This window comes from Moschus berezovskii, chromosome 13 (genome assembly GCF_049115385.1).
Source record: "Moschus berezovskii isolate FMDL1 chromosome 13, NW_MosBer_1.0, whole genome shotgun sequence".
In the NCBI taxonomy this organism is placed as follows: Eukaryota; Metazoa; Chordata; class Mammalia; order Artiodactyla; family Moschidae; genus Moschus; species Moschus berezovskii.
The window spans coordinates 73558486-73575276 of NC_142472.1; the positions used below are offsets into that span (position 1 = coordinate 73558486).

The 16791-nt window shown below is 42.0% G+C and overlaps 1 protein-coding gene across 2 annotated transcripts in view; it reads left to right on the plus strand.

Moving 5' to 3' along the window:
* Positions 1-16791, plus strand: part of ENOX1 (ecto-NOX disulfide-thiol exchanger 1) — a 688766-nt gene that overhangs the window by 413242 nt on the left and 258733 nt on the right. For both annotated transcript variants that reach the window (XM_088842775.1, XM_055426042.2), the window contains 2 exons: positions 13480-13623; positions 14637-14774. In XM_088842775.1, coding sequence (XP_088698901.1) covers positions 13480-13623; positions 14637-14774 — 282 coding nt within the window. The remainder of the gene's footprint in view (positions 1-13479; positions 13624-14636; positions 14775-16791) is intronic.

Below are 16791 nucleotides of genomic sequence, written 5' to 3' on the forward strand. Positions count from 1 at the left end.
CTTTTTCCCCAATCTATTTGCTATGAAGTGATGGGACCAGATTATAATTTCAGTTGTATAACATATATACCTGAATTGATTCAATATTTTTGTACATGATACTCCATATAAAGTTATTTTCTGTGCTATACATCACATCCTGGTATAATATTTATTTTACATTTAGTAGTTTGTACCTCTTGGGTTTCCCTGGTCCCTCAGACAGTAAAGAATCTGCCTGCAGTTCAGGAGACCTGGGTTCGATTCCTGGGTTGGGAAGATTCCCCTGGGAAAGGGAATGGCTACCCACTCACATATTCTTGCCTGGAGAATTCCATGGAAAGAGTAGCCTGACGGGCTTCAGTCCATGGGGTCGCAGAGTCAGACATGACTGAGAGACTAACTCTTGTACCTCTTAGTCCCCTTCGCTCTTCCCATTGGTAACTACTAGTTTATTCTCTGCATCTGTGAGTCTCTATTTTGTTGTATTCATTCATCTACTGGTGCCTTTTAATTTGCAGACTCCTTGAAAATGGCGTCTGTCTTGTTCACCGTATTCCTGCTTTCAAGCACAGGGACCTGCATATAGTAAGCATTTAATAAAGATCTATTGCATGACTACATCCCTAGGTGATGTAACTAATCCTTTCCCCCCAGATTCCTCTGTCTTCAGAATCAGTCAAAACCAAAAGGGATCTCCTACTCTGGCTGTTTCTTAGAGAAAATTTCCTCAAGTCTGTAATAACAGTGGTCCAGGCTAAAATAGATTAAACCCTGGATTCTGCCAGTCATTAGCCTTGTGACCCAAGGTAAATGGCCCAGTCTTAATTTTCTGAAACTTAAGTTTTCTTCTATTCCAAAAAAAAAAATAATAAATGCTAATAACAACTGTCTCATGGGTTGTTGGGAGTTTACATGAAATGAAGGATGTAGACGTTACATAGTAAGCGAATTTCCTGCTGTGTACCTCATGGAGAGTGCTTAGAAAATGACATTTTCCTTTCATTTTATGGACTTCAGCTTTTAAGAAAAACAAAAAAGTTCAGCAGAAGTATTAGTGTTAGTAAAAATGCCTTTAAAAGTGTCCGCATAAGAACATTAGTTTCCATCTACCTGACATGCAGTGATGTTATTGGGAGAAATTATGTCACTGTTTTTTCATGCAAATTTCACTACTCAAAGAAAAGGCAGTTGATTATAGCTGGTGAATAGGAATGGTGGCAAGAGTTTGGGGAGCCTGTTTGCATGAAGATGGTGTCCTCTATTAAAGAAAGAGACTAGTGCTAAGAGATTTTCCTGTGGGAAGTCTGGAAATAAAGCTACCATTAGTTTTCATGTTGATTGTGTGTCTCACAGTTATATCCACCTTACTTTTAGTTAATTAATTATGAATAAAGCTCTTTGTGTTGTAGAGATTGTGTCAGGTTGATATGCTGGATAAGTGCATGAACACGTGTCTGCTTCATCGTGCGAGTAATAAAATCATTATCCTGATTGCATTAATGGGCCTAGGCCTGGAGTATGTTTGGAGTTGACAGCTACAAGGTTTTTCAGTGCCATCAGCTTATCCCCTGCATGGCTCAGCCACCACTCATTGCTGCTTATTTTCTTAGTCATCATTTTACAGCGAGCGTTATCTCATATACTAAATCAAAAAGTTTAGAAATGCATAAGAGCAAGAACATCAGAGTCCTCAATGAGCAGACGATCTTTCGCAGTAAGACTAAAAGGGGGGACGTGAGAATGCTAGTGGGAATTCTTTTAAAATATTTGTTTAGGCTGGGCTTAAGCCATCTAGCTGTGAAAATAATAAACCGTGGCAGCAATAGCAATACACTGCAATTCACGCAAAGCACATTCAGCATAATTTCTTTTTTTATAAATAATAAAACCATAAATAAATATGATTACTCTCAGCTAACACGAAATTACATTCAGCACGAGGAGCCAGATGTTTTCCTCTCAGATCTGTGTTCTTTAGGGTCAGTTTTAGCTTACTCCCCCGCCGGTAATATGTAAGTAATCTGTGAATAAATAACCGGGGATGGCATTTGATCTTGACCTGAGTTTGGTGAATTTGAGGGGAGATGGAGCTTTGCTTATCTCACGTGCAGAAGGAAAGAAGGGGCCGGATGGCCCTCACAACAGCCACTTAAAACTTCGCAGGCCCCAGGCACCCAGAGCCGCCTTCTGGAGGCCTCATCCCACATTGTATCAGACATACTAAATGCACTCACATGTGACATTCAATATGACCTTGTCTACACAACTTCTGAGCAGGACTTGTTTTTTATTTCCCCTTGGCCACACTGTACATCATGTGGGACTTTTTTTTTAATATAAATTATTTTTTAATTGAAGGATAATTGCTTTACAGAATTGTGTTGGTTTCTGCCAAACATCAACAGCTTGTGGGATCTTAGTTCCCTGGTCAGGAATCTGACCTGCACCCCCTGCAGTGGAAGCATAGAGTCCTAACCACTGGATCACCAGGGAAGTCCCAGGCAGGGTCTTTGTAATTCTGCTTTTGAAATTACTTGCCTTCACGTTAACTCATTTCATTTACAACCAACTCTGATTTTTCTATAACCTTGCAAACTCAAGGTTTGTTTTGTTTTTTTTTGCAATGTGAGCAAGCCCTGCTTACAGATGATGTTTAACTCTAATGAGGTCTAACTTTGCTAATTAGAGACGTTGCCATAATACAGAACGCACCGGTATTTCATTAAACGACTATCTGCTTTTGGTCGCGCACGTTTCATGGCAGGTTGACACAAGCCATGTTCAGCTCTCCCATGTCATCGCAGGCGTTGGTGCCTTTAGTGTCTCAATGGGAACAGAGTCATATTTAGAGAAATAGGCTACTTTGCCCGGGCCAATGGGTTCTTAATCTGGAGGATAGGACTAGAGAAAGAGATTCCATTTGAGGAGCTTAGTCCTCCAAATGCCATCCCCTTGTACGGAAGGAAGGATTTCTTTAAGACATGCTGAAGAGGCAAACTGTATCTCCTGCTGGCACTGACGGGGAGAATGAGTGTTCATGGGAGAAGGTGGGGTGGAGGGCATGTTTAAACCTTTGGATCGGATTCTGTTACTGAGAGGGAGATAAGGGAGAGGTGGGGAGAGAAAGGATGGAATTATGCTCAAATAGCAGCAGCATTTTACACTGACCTTTAATTGTCTTCAATGCTGGAACCTTCTCATCATCATTTATCCTGCCCCCTGTTTGTGAGAGTCTTCCCAAGTGGCTCAGTGGTAAAGAATCCACCTGCCCACTCAAGAGGTGTGGGTTCGATCTCTGGGTCGGGAAGAAACCCTGGAGAAGGAAATGGCAACCCACTGCAGTATTCTTGCCTGGAAAATCCCATGGACAGAGGATCCTGTTGGCCTACAGTCCATGGGGTCGCAAAATAGTCAGACAACTTAGCTACTGAACACCAGCAACAACTCTTTTTGAATGTTGTCAAGCACGGCCAGTAGCAACCAGGGTTTGACCCATTTCCTCAGGATGCTCCCTGCCAGCCTTGAACTTTCCAATTGGAAATCTCACCACACGGGCATTTGCACTGTGCCTTGGTGGCCTCTCCCAAGCAGCCCAACCCCTTGTCCCCATCTGTGACTCCCCGAAGAGTAAAAAGGATCATCCCAGGGAACCCAGGGCCTCTAGACTCCTGCCTACTGGTTACAGAGCATCAGCAAGGGCTGTAGGTGCTCATTTAGGGAAGAGAAAACAAGGTCTCCAGCCCCGGTAACACGCCGGAGGTGAGGTGTCCTGCTCCTGGGGCAATCACGGCTAAGGGGCTAATGCTTTATTCATCGTGTTGCAATGGCATCATTAAGAGCACATTAGTTTAAAGAGTAACTAACATGTTCTTGTTGACCCTCCAAGGAGAGAGATTAAACAGGATGAGCAACCAGCTCATGCCGGTCATGGCCCCATCCAGGTTTTATTGCAGGTGGATTTCCATAGATTAAAAAGCTCTACTCAAGGCTTTTTGGAAAACAGATAACTCATTTACCAGAGTTTGCAGCCATTTAAGGGTCACTTTTTTCACCCTCTATCATTAAAGTGTTCCACTCTGTAGCTTAATATATTTTCCATGGTTGGGTCAAGGTGTGATATGAGAGTGTAATGAAGAAAAAAAAAAAAAAAAAAAGCTGAGTACCAGACGGCACAAATTGTAGAGTTAAATGGCCTCTGCTTTCCCTCACATAAGAAGATGTTTCCAGAAATCACTTTCAGTGCATAAGCATGGTTCAAAATGATCAGTTTATGACCAATATGCCTTTCTACAACTGCATTCCATTAAAAAAAAATGTTCTTTGATTTGTGGGACTGCCTACGGTTTATAGAGATTACCTCTCTCTTAAAAAAAAAGCCAAACAGCTTTTTGTTGTATGTTGAGGTACAGCTGATTAACAGTGCGTGAAAGTTTCAGGTGACCAGCGAGGGGACTCAGCCACCCATGCACACGCATTCTCCCTCAGCCTAGATGGTGGCGGTGTCTTTGAAGCCAGAAGTCGACCGGAAGTCTTTTCAGGAGGCCTTACCATTTTTCTCCAAAGGACTCTTCCTGTGTTCTCTCTGCTGTTCTCCATCGGCCTCCCATAGTTTTCAAGAGAAGCTTTTAGGTAGCTCCAGGAGAAGGAAATGGCAACCCACTCCAGTGTTCTTGCCTGCAGAATCCCAGGGACGGGGGAGCCTGGTGGGCTGCCGTCTATGGGGTTGCGCAGAGTCGGACACGACTGAAGCGACTTAGCAGCAGCAGCCTTCTGCTTACATTGTCTGTTCTGTACGACGTTTTCAATGGGAAGAAAAGAGAACAGAGCAGGTCCCCGCAGGAAAAGCTGGTCTGTCGAGGGGAAGCAAGAATTCTCTGACATGTCCTTGTTTCCTTTTTCTCTCTCCCTATTTCTGGCTGCACTGGGTCTTCCTTGCTGCGTTCTGCAGTTGCGCAGCGGGAGGGGTGCTCTCTGGTTGCGCTGCGGTGGCTCCTCTTTGTGGAGTACAGGCTGTAAGGTGCGTGTGCTCAGTAGTTGTGGCTCATGGGCTCAGTCGTCCCACGGCACGTGGGATCTCCCCAGGCCACGGATCAAACCAGCGTCCCCTGCACTGCAAGGCGGATTCTCAACCACTGGACCACCAGGGGACGCCTGTCCTTAATTTCCTTTCATAAACTTGTCCATGACTGACTAATTTGGCAGATATGGATATTATACCTCAATATCCCTGTGGAGGGGCTGGAAGAGTCACTTGCCAAAGGCCTCACGTCACTGTAGAGGCAGGATTGAAAGAGCTCAGATATCTTGTTTTCCAGATAAGAGCTCTGCTGAAGGGAGATTTGAACTTTTAAGGCTGTTCGGAAACGGCTGCCTGTCAGCAACATTTTGGGGATTTTTGTTGTATCTGGGTGAAGTTAGAAGCGATGAACTCTCAGGTTAGAATATTGATATTCTATGAACTTCGGTGTTTTTGTACCAATTGGTAGGTAGCCATTAGTGAGGGGACTTAATTGACCTTTGACATGTTTCATAAACAGTTTTCAAGTATAATATTGCCCTTTTCAGAAAACCTGAACTATCCTAAGTATGGAAGGTGTCTCTGCAGACTTTGAAATATATATTATCATGGTAGCATCCAGTCCTATTTTCTTTTCATTTCTGTTTTTAATGGAAAGAGAACTACTTTGTTCCTGTGGTCTCAAGCTTTCTCACTTATTACTTTGTTCAGTTTAGAAATATAAAGTGTAAATTTTTTAAAAGCAAAGAGCTCCTGAGAACAAAATAATTTTACCTCTGTCATTTCTCTACACTTACGTAAGTAATGCAGAATAGTATTTTTCTTTGTGTCAAAAGATAATTGGCTTTATCTGCTGTCCTGCCATGCTGGTTGACTTATCTCTTTGGCAGAGTTGGTTCTTTTGTTTGATCACATCATTTCAGAGGGAGACCTTCTGTTTCGCTCATATTCAGTCCCCACTCCCCTCTCTCAGCATCCAGTTCTTCAAAAATGGATATGTCGTGGGCAAAACTTCATCATCCATTTAGTAACCATTTCCTCCCCTCAGCTGGAAGGACGATGATTTATAGTTTAAAATTGGCTGCTCGACAAAGTAGGAAAATAGAGGATATAATCACAGACCCTTAATGGCATTTTGTGTTTGAGAAATGGCCAGACCTGCTTTTTATCCTCCTCGGTGCCTGCCAAATGGAAACTTTCCCTTTCTTACCCTGATTTCATGTCTTTAGCACTATACCTATATGCCTTTGTTACACTAATGTACTGCTTAATGGACCTGGAGATGCCATTCTTTGTGGATTTCGGCTCTTCCAGAGAACAGCTGGGAAGAAGTCTCACAAAAGGAGGACATCTCAGTCACGTGCTTATGACCCTGTGTTGGTTACCAGGGAGGTGTGGGGTCTTAGCTCTTGAAGAGTGACTTGTTAAGTGCACCAAGACATCTGGAAAAATCTAACATTTTTAAAAATTGTCTTTGATGTTTTAAATTTCATCTTGTGTTCTGGTTTTCAACAACAGTTTTCCCTTTTTTCTTTAGCTTTCAAACCTCCAGCCTTTTTTTGAGATTGGACCCTGGAACTGAATTCTTTTTGTTCTCTTATTACTTCCTTGTTTCCCTCTATTATTTTCCTTTTTACTTTTCTCTCCTTCCTTTTATGCCTGAATTTTATATATAAAACATATATATAATGTGTGGATGTGAGCGTTGGACTGTGAAGAAAGCTGAGCGCCGAAGAATTGATGCTGTTGAACTGTGGTGCTGGAGAAGACTCTTGAGAGGCCCTTGGACTGCAAGGAGATCCAACCAGTCCATTCTAAAGGAGATCAATCCTGGGTGTTCATTGGAAGGACTGATGCTAAAGCTGAAACTCCAATACTTTGGCCACCTCATGCGACGAGTTGACTCACTGGAAAAGACTCTGATGCTGGAAAGGGTTGGGGGCAGGAGAAGGGGACGACAGAGAATGAGATGGCTGGATGGCATCACCGACTCTGTGGACATGAGTTTGAGTGAACTCCGGGAGTTGGTGATGGACAGGGAGGCCTGGCGTGCCTGTGATTCATGGGGTCGCGGAGAGTCGGACACGACTGAGCGACTGAACTGAACTGAACTGATAATGTGTAATTTATAGATAATGATTTAAATATATTGTATAGACTTTTAAACAATTTTATATGTATACTCAGCATCTGTCATAATTCTAGGTACTGTGCTTGCTTGCTGCAGGGTATGCAAAATTGATCAGTTTCCACGATCATTCTAAGTATGTTGTTTATCAGGGATGTAAACATAAGCAGCTAATTAGAGTATGAAGGTCCAAGTGCTGGTGTACGGAACACGGAGCACTGTGGGAACACAGAGGAAGGAATACATATCTCCTTTGTCTTCTTGCCTTAAAAGAAATTGAAATTCGCTCAGTCGTGTCTGAGTCCTTGTGACCCCATGGACTATGCAGTCCGTGGAATTCTCCAGGCCAGAATACTAGAGCGGGTGCGCAGGGCTGTGAGACATGTCACATCATGGCCCCTTTGAAAAGAGTCTAGTGACTTCATGAACATACCAGTACAAAACTAAAGGTTTTATTAAAAAAGCCCTGTCGATTTCACGAGTTTGATAGAAAGTACTGCAGGGTTCAACCCTGCCTGAGTCAACCTCAGCCCGGTTCCATGCTCTCTGCCTGTACTGTTTCCAGGAGGCGGCTTTTTCTCTTCCATTACCAAATAGGACCATTCTAACTTTAGTTGATGTAATTTCCTACCTTGCAATTCTCTCATCAGAAATTCCCCCACAAAATCTCATTCCTCATAAACTTTAATATAATCGAAATCTCTTCTTCAAATTGTTAATCCTTTTATTCCACACTAATCAGGAGACATTGATCATTAATATCCAACATCCTCCAAGTTTAACAGATATGAAAACTTTATCGTGTGTTATCACGGAGTACCCTAGGCTGTCTCTGTCATCCACTGCCTCCTTGTTATCCGCTTCAAGCTCTCTCCTCTAAAGGGTATCCGCCATCTAAGAATTACCCCATATAGAAACTATCAATAAGATGTAATGTAGTCTTTACTGACATTTCCTTAGAGGGCACAGGGGCCAGATTTACGTTGTATATTTCCCAGTAGTCTGCTTTAGTGATTTCTCTTCTCTGAAGTCCCCTTTTCTCACGAGTGACCCCCAAAGATCCCTTCTTTCTTCCCCCACTCAAAGCACTTAGCCTTTGTGTCCTTTTTCTTTTTAGCCACATTTTGCAGAGCAGCTCCACTCTGCCTTCAAACTTACAGATTCCACCCAGATCCTAGATCAGTTAAGAGGACCAGTTCTCCTCAGAAGCCTGTTTAGTAATCCTCTTCAATAATTTAAACATGTCTTTGTGATCCTTTTGTGTTTGAAGAGATAACAGTGAGAATTTTATAAAACTGATGAAAGATGCTAGGCTCTTCTGGTTGTTCCTCAGTGGGAAAATTACTGAGTTACTGTTTACCATTTTAGGAAGTAGAAATGTCTCCTTTATTCCTAAATAGTTGCTTAAAAATTGTGGAGTTAAAACATAAGTAATGTCAATTTAACAATATTCTATGTTGTTTTAAACTACGAACATTTCCATAATCTCCAGAGAGCATCCTACTGACTACATGGAGATCAAAGTGAGAATCTTTTCTTAGTAATAGAAGCAGAAAGTAGAGCTTTTGGAATGCATTTTTTTCTTTTTACTAAATGTAACCCATGATAATGCTATGACTACTTCCTGTAAATTAAAAAAGTTTCAGATGTCCTATGAGATAGGGTTCCTTTGGAATCATCTCTCAACAAAGCACTAATAAATCTGACTTCCTCTGTATAATTATTCTTCTATTAAAGTAGGCATGAATCTAAGGACTTAGGTAGAATAGATCATTCTTTTAAAACAGAAAAAAATTCAACACTCACCATTTTTTAACAGGAATCTGTTTTATAGACAGTTATGCTGCTGCTGCTAAGTCGCTTCAGTCGTGTCCGACTCTGTGCGACCCCATAGACGGCAGCTGACCAGGCTCCGCCGTCCCTGGGATTGTCCAGGCAAGAACACTGGAGTGGGTTGCCATTTCCTTCTCCAGTGTGTGAAAGTGGAAAGTGACAGTTATAGATGGATTTTTATTACTCACAGTGTGTGGGATTTTTATTACAACGTGTGTGTGTGTGTGTATGCTTGGGACCTGTAAGAGCTGGACAGGTAGAAAGAGTTGTGTTAGAGCAGGAGAAGCCTGTGTCTTTCTTTTAGGCCAAGTAATATTTTCTTAGGCTTCAGTTCAGTTCAGTCGCTCAGTCACTCTTTGCGACCCCATGACCCGCAGCACGCCAGGCCTCCCTGTCTATCACCAACTCCCGGAGTTTACCCAAACTCATGTCCATCGAATCGGTGATGCCATCCAACCATCTCATCCTCTGTCATACCCTTTTCCTCCTGCCTTCAATCTTTCCCAGCATCAAGGTATTTTTGAATGAGTCAGCTCTTCGCATCATGTGGCCAAAGTATTGGAGTTTCAGCTTCAACATCAGTCCTTCCAATGAACACCCAGAACTGATCTCCTTTAGGATGGACTGGTTGGATCTCCTTGCAGTCCACGGGACTCTCAAGAGTCTTCTCCAACACCACAGTTCAAAAGCATCAATTCTTCAGTGCTCAGCTTTCTTTATAGTCCAACTCTCACATCCATACATGACCACTGGAAAAAACATAGCCTTGACTAGACAGACTTTTGTTGGCAAAGTAATGTCTCTGCTTTTTAATATGCCATCTAGGTTGGTCATAACTTTCCTTCCAAGGAGTAAGCATCTTTTAATTTCATGGCTGCAGTCACCATCTGCAGTGATTTTGGAGCCCAGAAAAATAAAGTTAGCCATTGTTTTCACTGTTTCCCCATCTATTTGCCATGACATAATAGGACCAGATGCCATGATCTTAGTTTTCTGAATGTTGAGTTTTAATCCAACTTTTTCACTCTCCTTTTTCACTTTCATCTAGAGGCTCTTGGTGTCATCTGTGTATCTGAGGTTATTGATATTTCTTCCAGCAATCTTGATTCCAGCTTGTACTTCCACCAGCCCAGTGTTTCTCATGATGTACCCTGCATAGAAGTTAAATAAGCAGGGTGACAATATGCAGCCTTAACGTACTCCTTTTCCTATTTGGAACCAGTCTGTTGTTCCATGTCCAGTTCTAACTCTTGCTTCCTGACCTGCATACAGGTTTCTCAAGAGGCAGGTCAGGTGGTCTGATATTCCCATCTCTTTCAGAATGTTCCACACAGTCAGAGGCTTGGTGAGTTTCAAAAGCTATTTGCTCCATTGATACAGCCCAGTAAATTCCTCAGTATAAATATATTGTATTGAACAATTATGAAATTGGGTGTGAGATTTTGTACTTGATAAAACTTAACAAAGAACAGGTTTGGTTTCTGTTGAACCCTGGACAAAACTGTATTGTTATCCTAGGCATTATATACATCTGATTGTTTGGGAATGATCTTACCTCACTAAAAGCTGTAAATAGAAACTGCCAGTTTCACAATTGATCATGAATCTCTTGAAGGATTTTGTAGTTTCAGAGCTTGGGAAAAAAAAACCTAGACAGAAACATTTGTACATCTTTTAAATTACATTATTTTATAAAGGAACAGTGGAAAGGGAGGAAATATTCTGGTACAATTTAGATGTGATACAGAAAACTAGGGCAGCACTTACTTTTAGAAATATTAAGCGTTACTAACTGTTTTAAAATTAATTACATAATTATCCAGTGGAACACCAAGATCCCAGGGTACCTTAATGTCAAGCTACACTTCCAGATAAAATAATAATAATTAACACCTGCTTTATTCCAAGTGCTTTATTAGCTGTAATTTTTAACTCCCCACATGTCTGTGTGTAAATAAACATCATTAAGAATATCAATCTTTTGTATCATTTAGAAATAAGAAAACTTAGGCAGAGAAATTGATTAGAATGATAAATTAGGTATTATGGCGTTGAATCATTTAGAGAGGCAGGTACTCAATAGGAACAATAGATGTTAGTAGAGTATAAAAATCACTCTTGCAACTATTCATAAATTACTGAATAATAATTAATTTAAAATATCACCTTTCTCCCAAGCCAAGTGATAAACCAGTTTAAAAGTTTTGAAGAATTGCAAGGCATCCCTCACACTATTGGAAATGCCTGAGACATGACAGAACTTCCTTCAGAGTCACTATTCTAGATGCGTGGCAGCCACATGAAGTTGTATATCATTCAAACCACTGAGTTGGCAGATTGAAGAGATGTAATTCATTGAACGTCACAGTCTCATCAGGGGGTAAATTTAGGTTTACACACCACAACTTGCCAAGGAAGCAGTACTTTTTCTGATGAAACAGTAGCAGTTTCTTAGTGTTTTTTCTCCATGAAACAGTAGTTTATTAAGATGGTGATGAAAAGTGTAGGTAGAAGCTATGGGCCACCAGGACACTTGATACCCCTCTGTAAGACCTCAGTCATTAAAGTGAAAACTAACACTGGAGCAGCCAGTTAAAAAGCCAAGAAAACTAACACCACCCCTAAAACACTATAGCGAAAAAGGCAAAGTGAAACATGGCTGGTCAGGCTCAAGTCATAAAGCCTGCACAACAGAGGGATGTTCTCTGATGTAGTGTTCCAGAACTGCAGACTCATTGGACAGGAAAAAGTTGTGATTAATGCCCATTTGGGGAGAACTTGAGCTAGAAAAGAAAAAAGCAAGCCAACTAAACTTCAGTGGGGCGATAAGTAAGACAAATAGTGACCTTGCAGTGATCTGAACTGCCTCTACTTCTGGGCCATTTGAGCAAAAGAATGAACACATTCTAGCCTGGCTCTGCTTTGGTGTTCTGAAATAGGTGGATATGGAGAGAAGAAAATTGCTTAAAGGTTTCACCGTAGGAATGTCGTTGATGTGTGGACAGCAAGAGGGCAGGCATTTGGTTACCTATGCATTGATGTTACTGGCTTTATTTTACATGGTGAGAATCTCTTTGAGGGCATTCATTGCCTAAGATAACGGATGCATGTAATATATAAACACATTCTGATTTCATTTAGGTGGAAGAGTCTAATTGAGCGGTATAAAACATTTGTCCTGAGTACAGTTTGCTCCCAAAATTGGAATCATTTCACTGCTTCTTGATGAAAAGTTTCATCTTTCTGATGGACTATTGAAAACAATTCCCTACCATTTCTCATGCCCCTGTGCCGAGGGCTAGGGATTCATGGAGACCAAAGAAACAATTTGCTCAATATCCACCTATCCTTGAGATATTGAAACCTGAACTTCCATTTGAATGAAACTTATACTCACCTGGAAATAAGTTTTTTCTTTGTCTTCTTTCTTTCTTTCTTTCTTTATTGAGAGTAGTGTTCAAAGGAATCACTGATTCTTCCACCTAAGAATCAAAGAAATCAAAGGGCCGATCTTCATACTCGATATACTAACACAGAGACTGTAACACTAATTCTAAAATACCTATTAAGAGAAACACACGTTAGAAAAATTTCTAAATGGATACCTAAATAAAAATAAATACTTAGCTTTCAGTTGTTTTACCCGTCTATGTAAAATTCAAGTGATACATTTTATCTTCTAGTCTCAAACTGGTGAAAGTGCACTTATCCTGTACGTAGGAATGGCATGTTTTTGCATTTTTAAGGATGGAGAGAAAGCATAGCATTTTTAAAAACAGTAAAATCTAGAGGGGCCCTTTGCAACTTTTTGTAACGTTTCATTGTGGGTTGTTTTTAGTTAGAAAAGTGCTTTGTAAAGGCTTATAAAAATACGTTCATATATAAGCTGTGCAATTCTCAAGAAAACTCAGACCAAACAAGGTACAGCCAGTTAAACATATCTTGTCATAGAAATAAAAACAGCAAATGCTTTTCCTCCGTGGCCCCATCACCCTCTGCGCTTCTTCGACGGGCAGGCGGCACGCCATTCTTCCCTTTTGCTTCTCCACACGATTGTATTTTGGGCACTTCCTTTACCGATCTCACCGTGAATAGCTTCTTGCTCTTTTTCTCCTTTTCTCCACTTTTTCTCCCTCTCTGAATACATTTCACAGACGACTGTCTTCGAAAATAACATCAATTAATTTTTGAACTTAAATCACATGTAGCGCGAGTCTGCCCTCTCCATTGATGTGCTGTGTGTGGAGGAGGCTGTGCGGGGCCTGATAAGCCCAGTTTGTGAAGGCTGTTCAGCCAGAGGCCAGGTACTAGCCGCTCCACAGAAGGGCTGTTTATTCAGCCAGCCCTGCTCCACGTGGTCGCCAGTTGACCCACACGTCTCCCGGGCTCTGAAACTGAGACTCTGCAAGGATGCAGCTTCGCTTCTGTGCCTGCCACTGCAGACTGCCATTGTTTGTTTGCTGTTGCTGTTTGTTGCCCCGGAAGGCTTTCTCACCCCACCACTCTCCCCCTTTTGCAGAATCCAATGATGTCCGCCGGGACCCTGCACTCAGCCATCAAAGCGCTCCTGCCCCTCAGGATGCTGGTAACTCAGTCGTAGACGTGGGTGGCGTTGAGAGCATCACCCAGTGTTCCCAGCAGCTTCCTCAGATGATGGCTGCAGGTAAATGTCGGTGGCCAGCACGGGACTCAAACTGGACATTGTGCATCGTAGTGGAAAGGCTCCCAAGCCATGAAAACATGTGTTGAACCGGGAGCCTGGGCTCCTCAAATAAGCCAGGCTGTGGAACTAGTGAACATCAAAGAGAGTTAACTCAGACTGCCCTGGTGGTCTGATGGTTAAGACTTTGCCTTCCAGTGTGTGGTTTAGATCCCTCCCATCAGGGAGCTTAGGTCCCACATGCCTCCAGGGCAAAAAAACCAAAACATAAGAGGGAGCAAAAATTGTAACAAACTCAATAAAGACTTTAAACAAAGATAATTGAGAAAATAAATTTCTTTTTTTTTTTTAAAAAAAAAAGAAAGAGTATCAAGTCCAATTTGATATATTTTGTTGTCTTCTTTTTTAGCTCTGTGCTATTTGTTTTCAATATTATTTATTTTGTCTTGAAAGTCTGTGCTTGTAAGAAATATTTTGGGAGTCACTTCAGACAGACACCTGCATTTAATGTACGAATGTAAATTATTTGTTAAGGATGGAATGTGTTATAAGGTAAGTCTTAATAAATTCAATCAGGACCGCTTTGACTGCTTGACAACTGAATTTGGAGATTTGTATTAGATAGTTAGAGGGTGTGCCTGCTTCAGAATTACACTCACAAAGAGACACGTCTATTTATTCTTAGCCAATTGACTTGTTTTACCCAAAGAGTCCTCTTCACTGGGGAACTTAACTAATGTTTCCCTGGGAAAAGGAAGTGAATCTTCATTTTTTTGTACCCCCCCAGAGGTGTGTCCCTAATGGCACACTGATATTAACTGCATGTCATTAAGTTTCCTCCCAGAATGTATTCCGTCATGTTGACATCTGGAGAAAGTGTTGGTGTAAATTACAGTGCCGTATTTTTTTGTGGTTTGGGAATGTGCCTAAAGGAAACCTCACGTCTCTAGAAATGAGATTTCTTTTCAGACACTCTCGCCAGTAGAATCTAAGTCCGTTTGCTTTCCCACCCACAGCAGCCGATGGTTTGGGGAGCATCGCAATAGACGCGACCCAGCTGAACATGTCGGTGACGGACCCCACCGCCTGGGCCACGGCCATGAATAACCTGGGCATGGTTCCCGTGGGGTTGCCCGGACAGCAGCTCGTGTCAGGTAAGCTGTCTCTGGGCTTGGAAAATGCCTGCAGCCACGGTGGCAGGCTTGGGTGCTTGGCACCTTGTAATCTCTCCACACGCAAGTGTCAAGCCTGGCCTGGGGTTTATGCCCAGGGCATGTTTGGCAGGCCGTGTGCCTGAGACTCTTGTCCTCATCACCTCGCTCTTCTGCCAAACAGCCATTCTCAGAAAAAAACTCACACGCGGTATCTCTCACCGATGGCATTGCAACATGAATTTTGTATTTTACAAAGGTAAATGGTAGAGCTAATATTTGCTTTCCAATTTGCAAAGCTCTTCCACGGATGTTACAGCATTTGATTACAGTCTTCTCTTTGAGACAGGTAGGTCCTAATGGTGGTTGTGGCTCAGGTTTGTGTTCCCGTGTTAAACATAGGGAAGGAGGGGCCCGGAGTTTGGGTGGGTGGCTTTTCCAGCACTGAAGTGGCAAGGCTTAGAAGCCTGAGTCAACTGACATTGTGTTCCCTGGTTTCTTTCCATCATATTTTGGAATTGTCATAATAGTAATGCATTCGAGAGAGAAAATGTTTGGAGACCTCACAGAGTTGGAGGTCTTTGGAAAGAGTTCATCATTGAATTTAACAAGTTTGTTGATTTTCCATGTGCTTTGTAACAAGTGCTTTGGGAAATAGAATAAATATATGCATATATAAGTGTCCTTGAGGATTCAGGGAGCATGTCTCCCCAAATTAAAAAAACATAGTGATTAAAAACCAGCAAAAAAAATAATAATAATGGGTAGAATCATGGGCTAAAAGGTGGCTCAGACTAGTACTATAGTCATTTCCAGAAGGATCACTGCCTGGGGTCTGAGGAAAGATGTGATCAGTGAGATGGGATTTGTGCTGCCTGGAAAGATTCTTAGGTCTCCTGTATCCACTTTACTGAACTTATTCACTCACTTAACACACATTTTTTGAGGCACTGTCCTGGTGCACCAGGCAGGGGTGGTCCCTGCCTCTCTCTGCCTTTCCAGAATTTTCAATGGAAAACTTACAGTTATTATGCTACGTTGTTACTGTGGTGGTTTAGTCCCTAAGTTGTGTTCAACTCTTGTGACCACGTGGACTATAGCCCACCAGACTCCTCTGTCCATGAGATTCTCCAGGCAAGAATACTGGAGTGGGTTGCCATTCCCTTCTCCAGGGGATCTTCCCGACCCAGGGATCGAACCCAGGTCTCAGTCACTAAGTCGTGTCCAACTCTTTGCAACCCCATGGACTGCAGCACTCCAGGCTTCCCTGTCCTTCACTGTCTCCTGGAGTTCACTCAAACTCATGTCCATTGGGTTGGTGATGCCATCCAACCATCTCATCCTCTATCATCCCCTTCTCCTCCTGCCTTCAATCTTTCCCAGCATCAGGGTCTTTTCCAATGAGTCCGTTCTTCACATCAGATGACCGAAGTATTGGAACTTCAGCTTCAGCATCAGTCCTTCCAATGAATATTCAGGACTGATTTCCTTTAGAATTGACTGATTTGAGCTCCGTACTCTCCAGGGGACTCTCAAGACTATTTTCTAGCACCACAGTTCAAAAGCATCAATTCTTTAACACTCAGCCTTCTTTATGGTTCAACTCTCAATCCATGCATGACTATTGGAAAAACCATAGCTTTGACTAGATGGACTTTTGTCGGCAAAGTAACATCTCTGCTTTTTAATATGCCATCGAGGTTTGTTGTAGCTTTTCTTCCAAGGAGCAAGCATCTTATAATTTCATGACTGCAGTCACCATCTGCAGTGATTTTGGAGCCCAAGAAAATAAAGTCTGTCAGTTTCCAACTTTTCCCCATCTATTTGCCATGAAGTAGTGGGACCGGATGGCATGATCTTAGTTTTTTGAATGTTGTTGTAAGTCATGTTTTTCCCTCTCCTCTTTCACCTTTATCAAGAGGCTCTTTAGTTCCTCTTTACTTTCTGCCATTAGAGTGATATAATCTGCATATCTGAGGTATTTCTCCCTGAAATCTTGACTCCAGCTTGTGATTCCTCC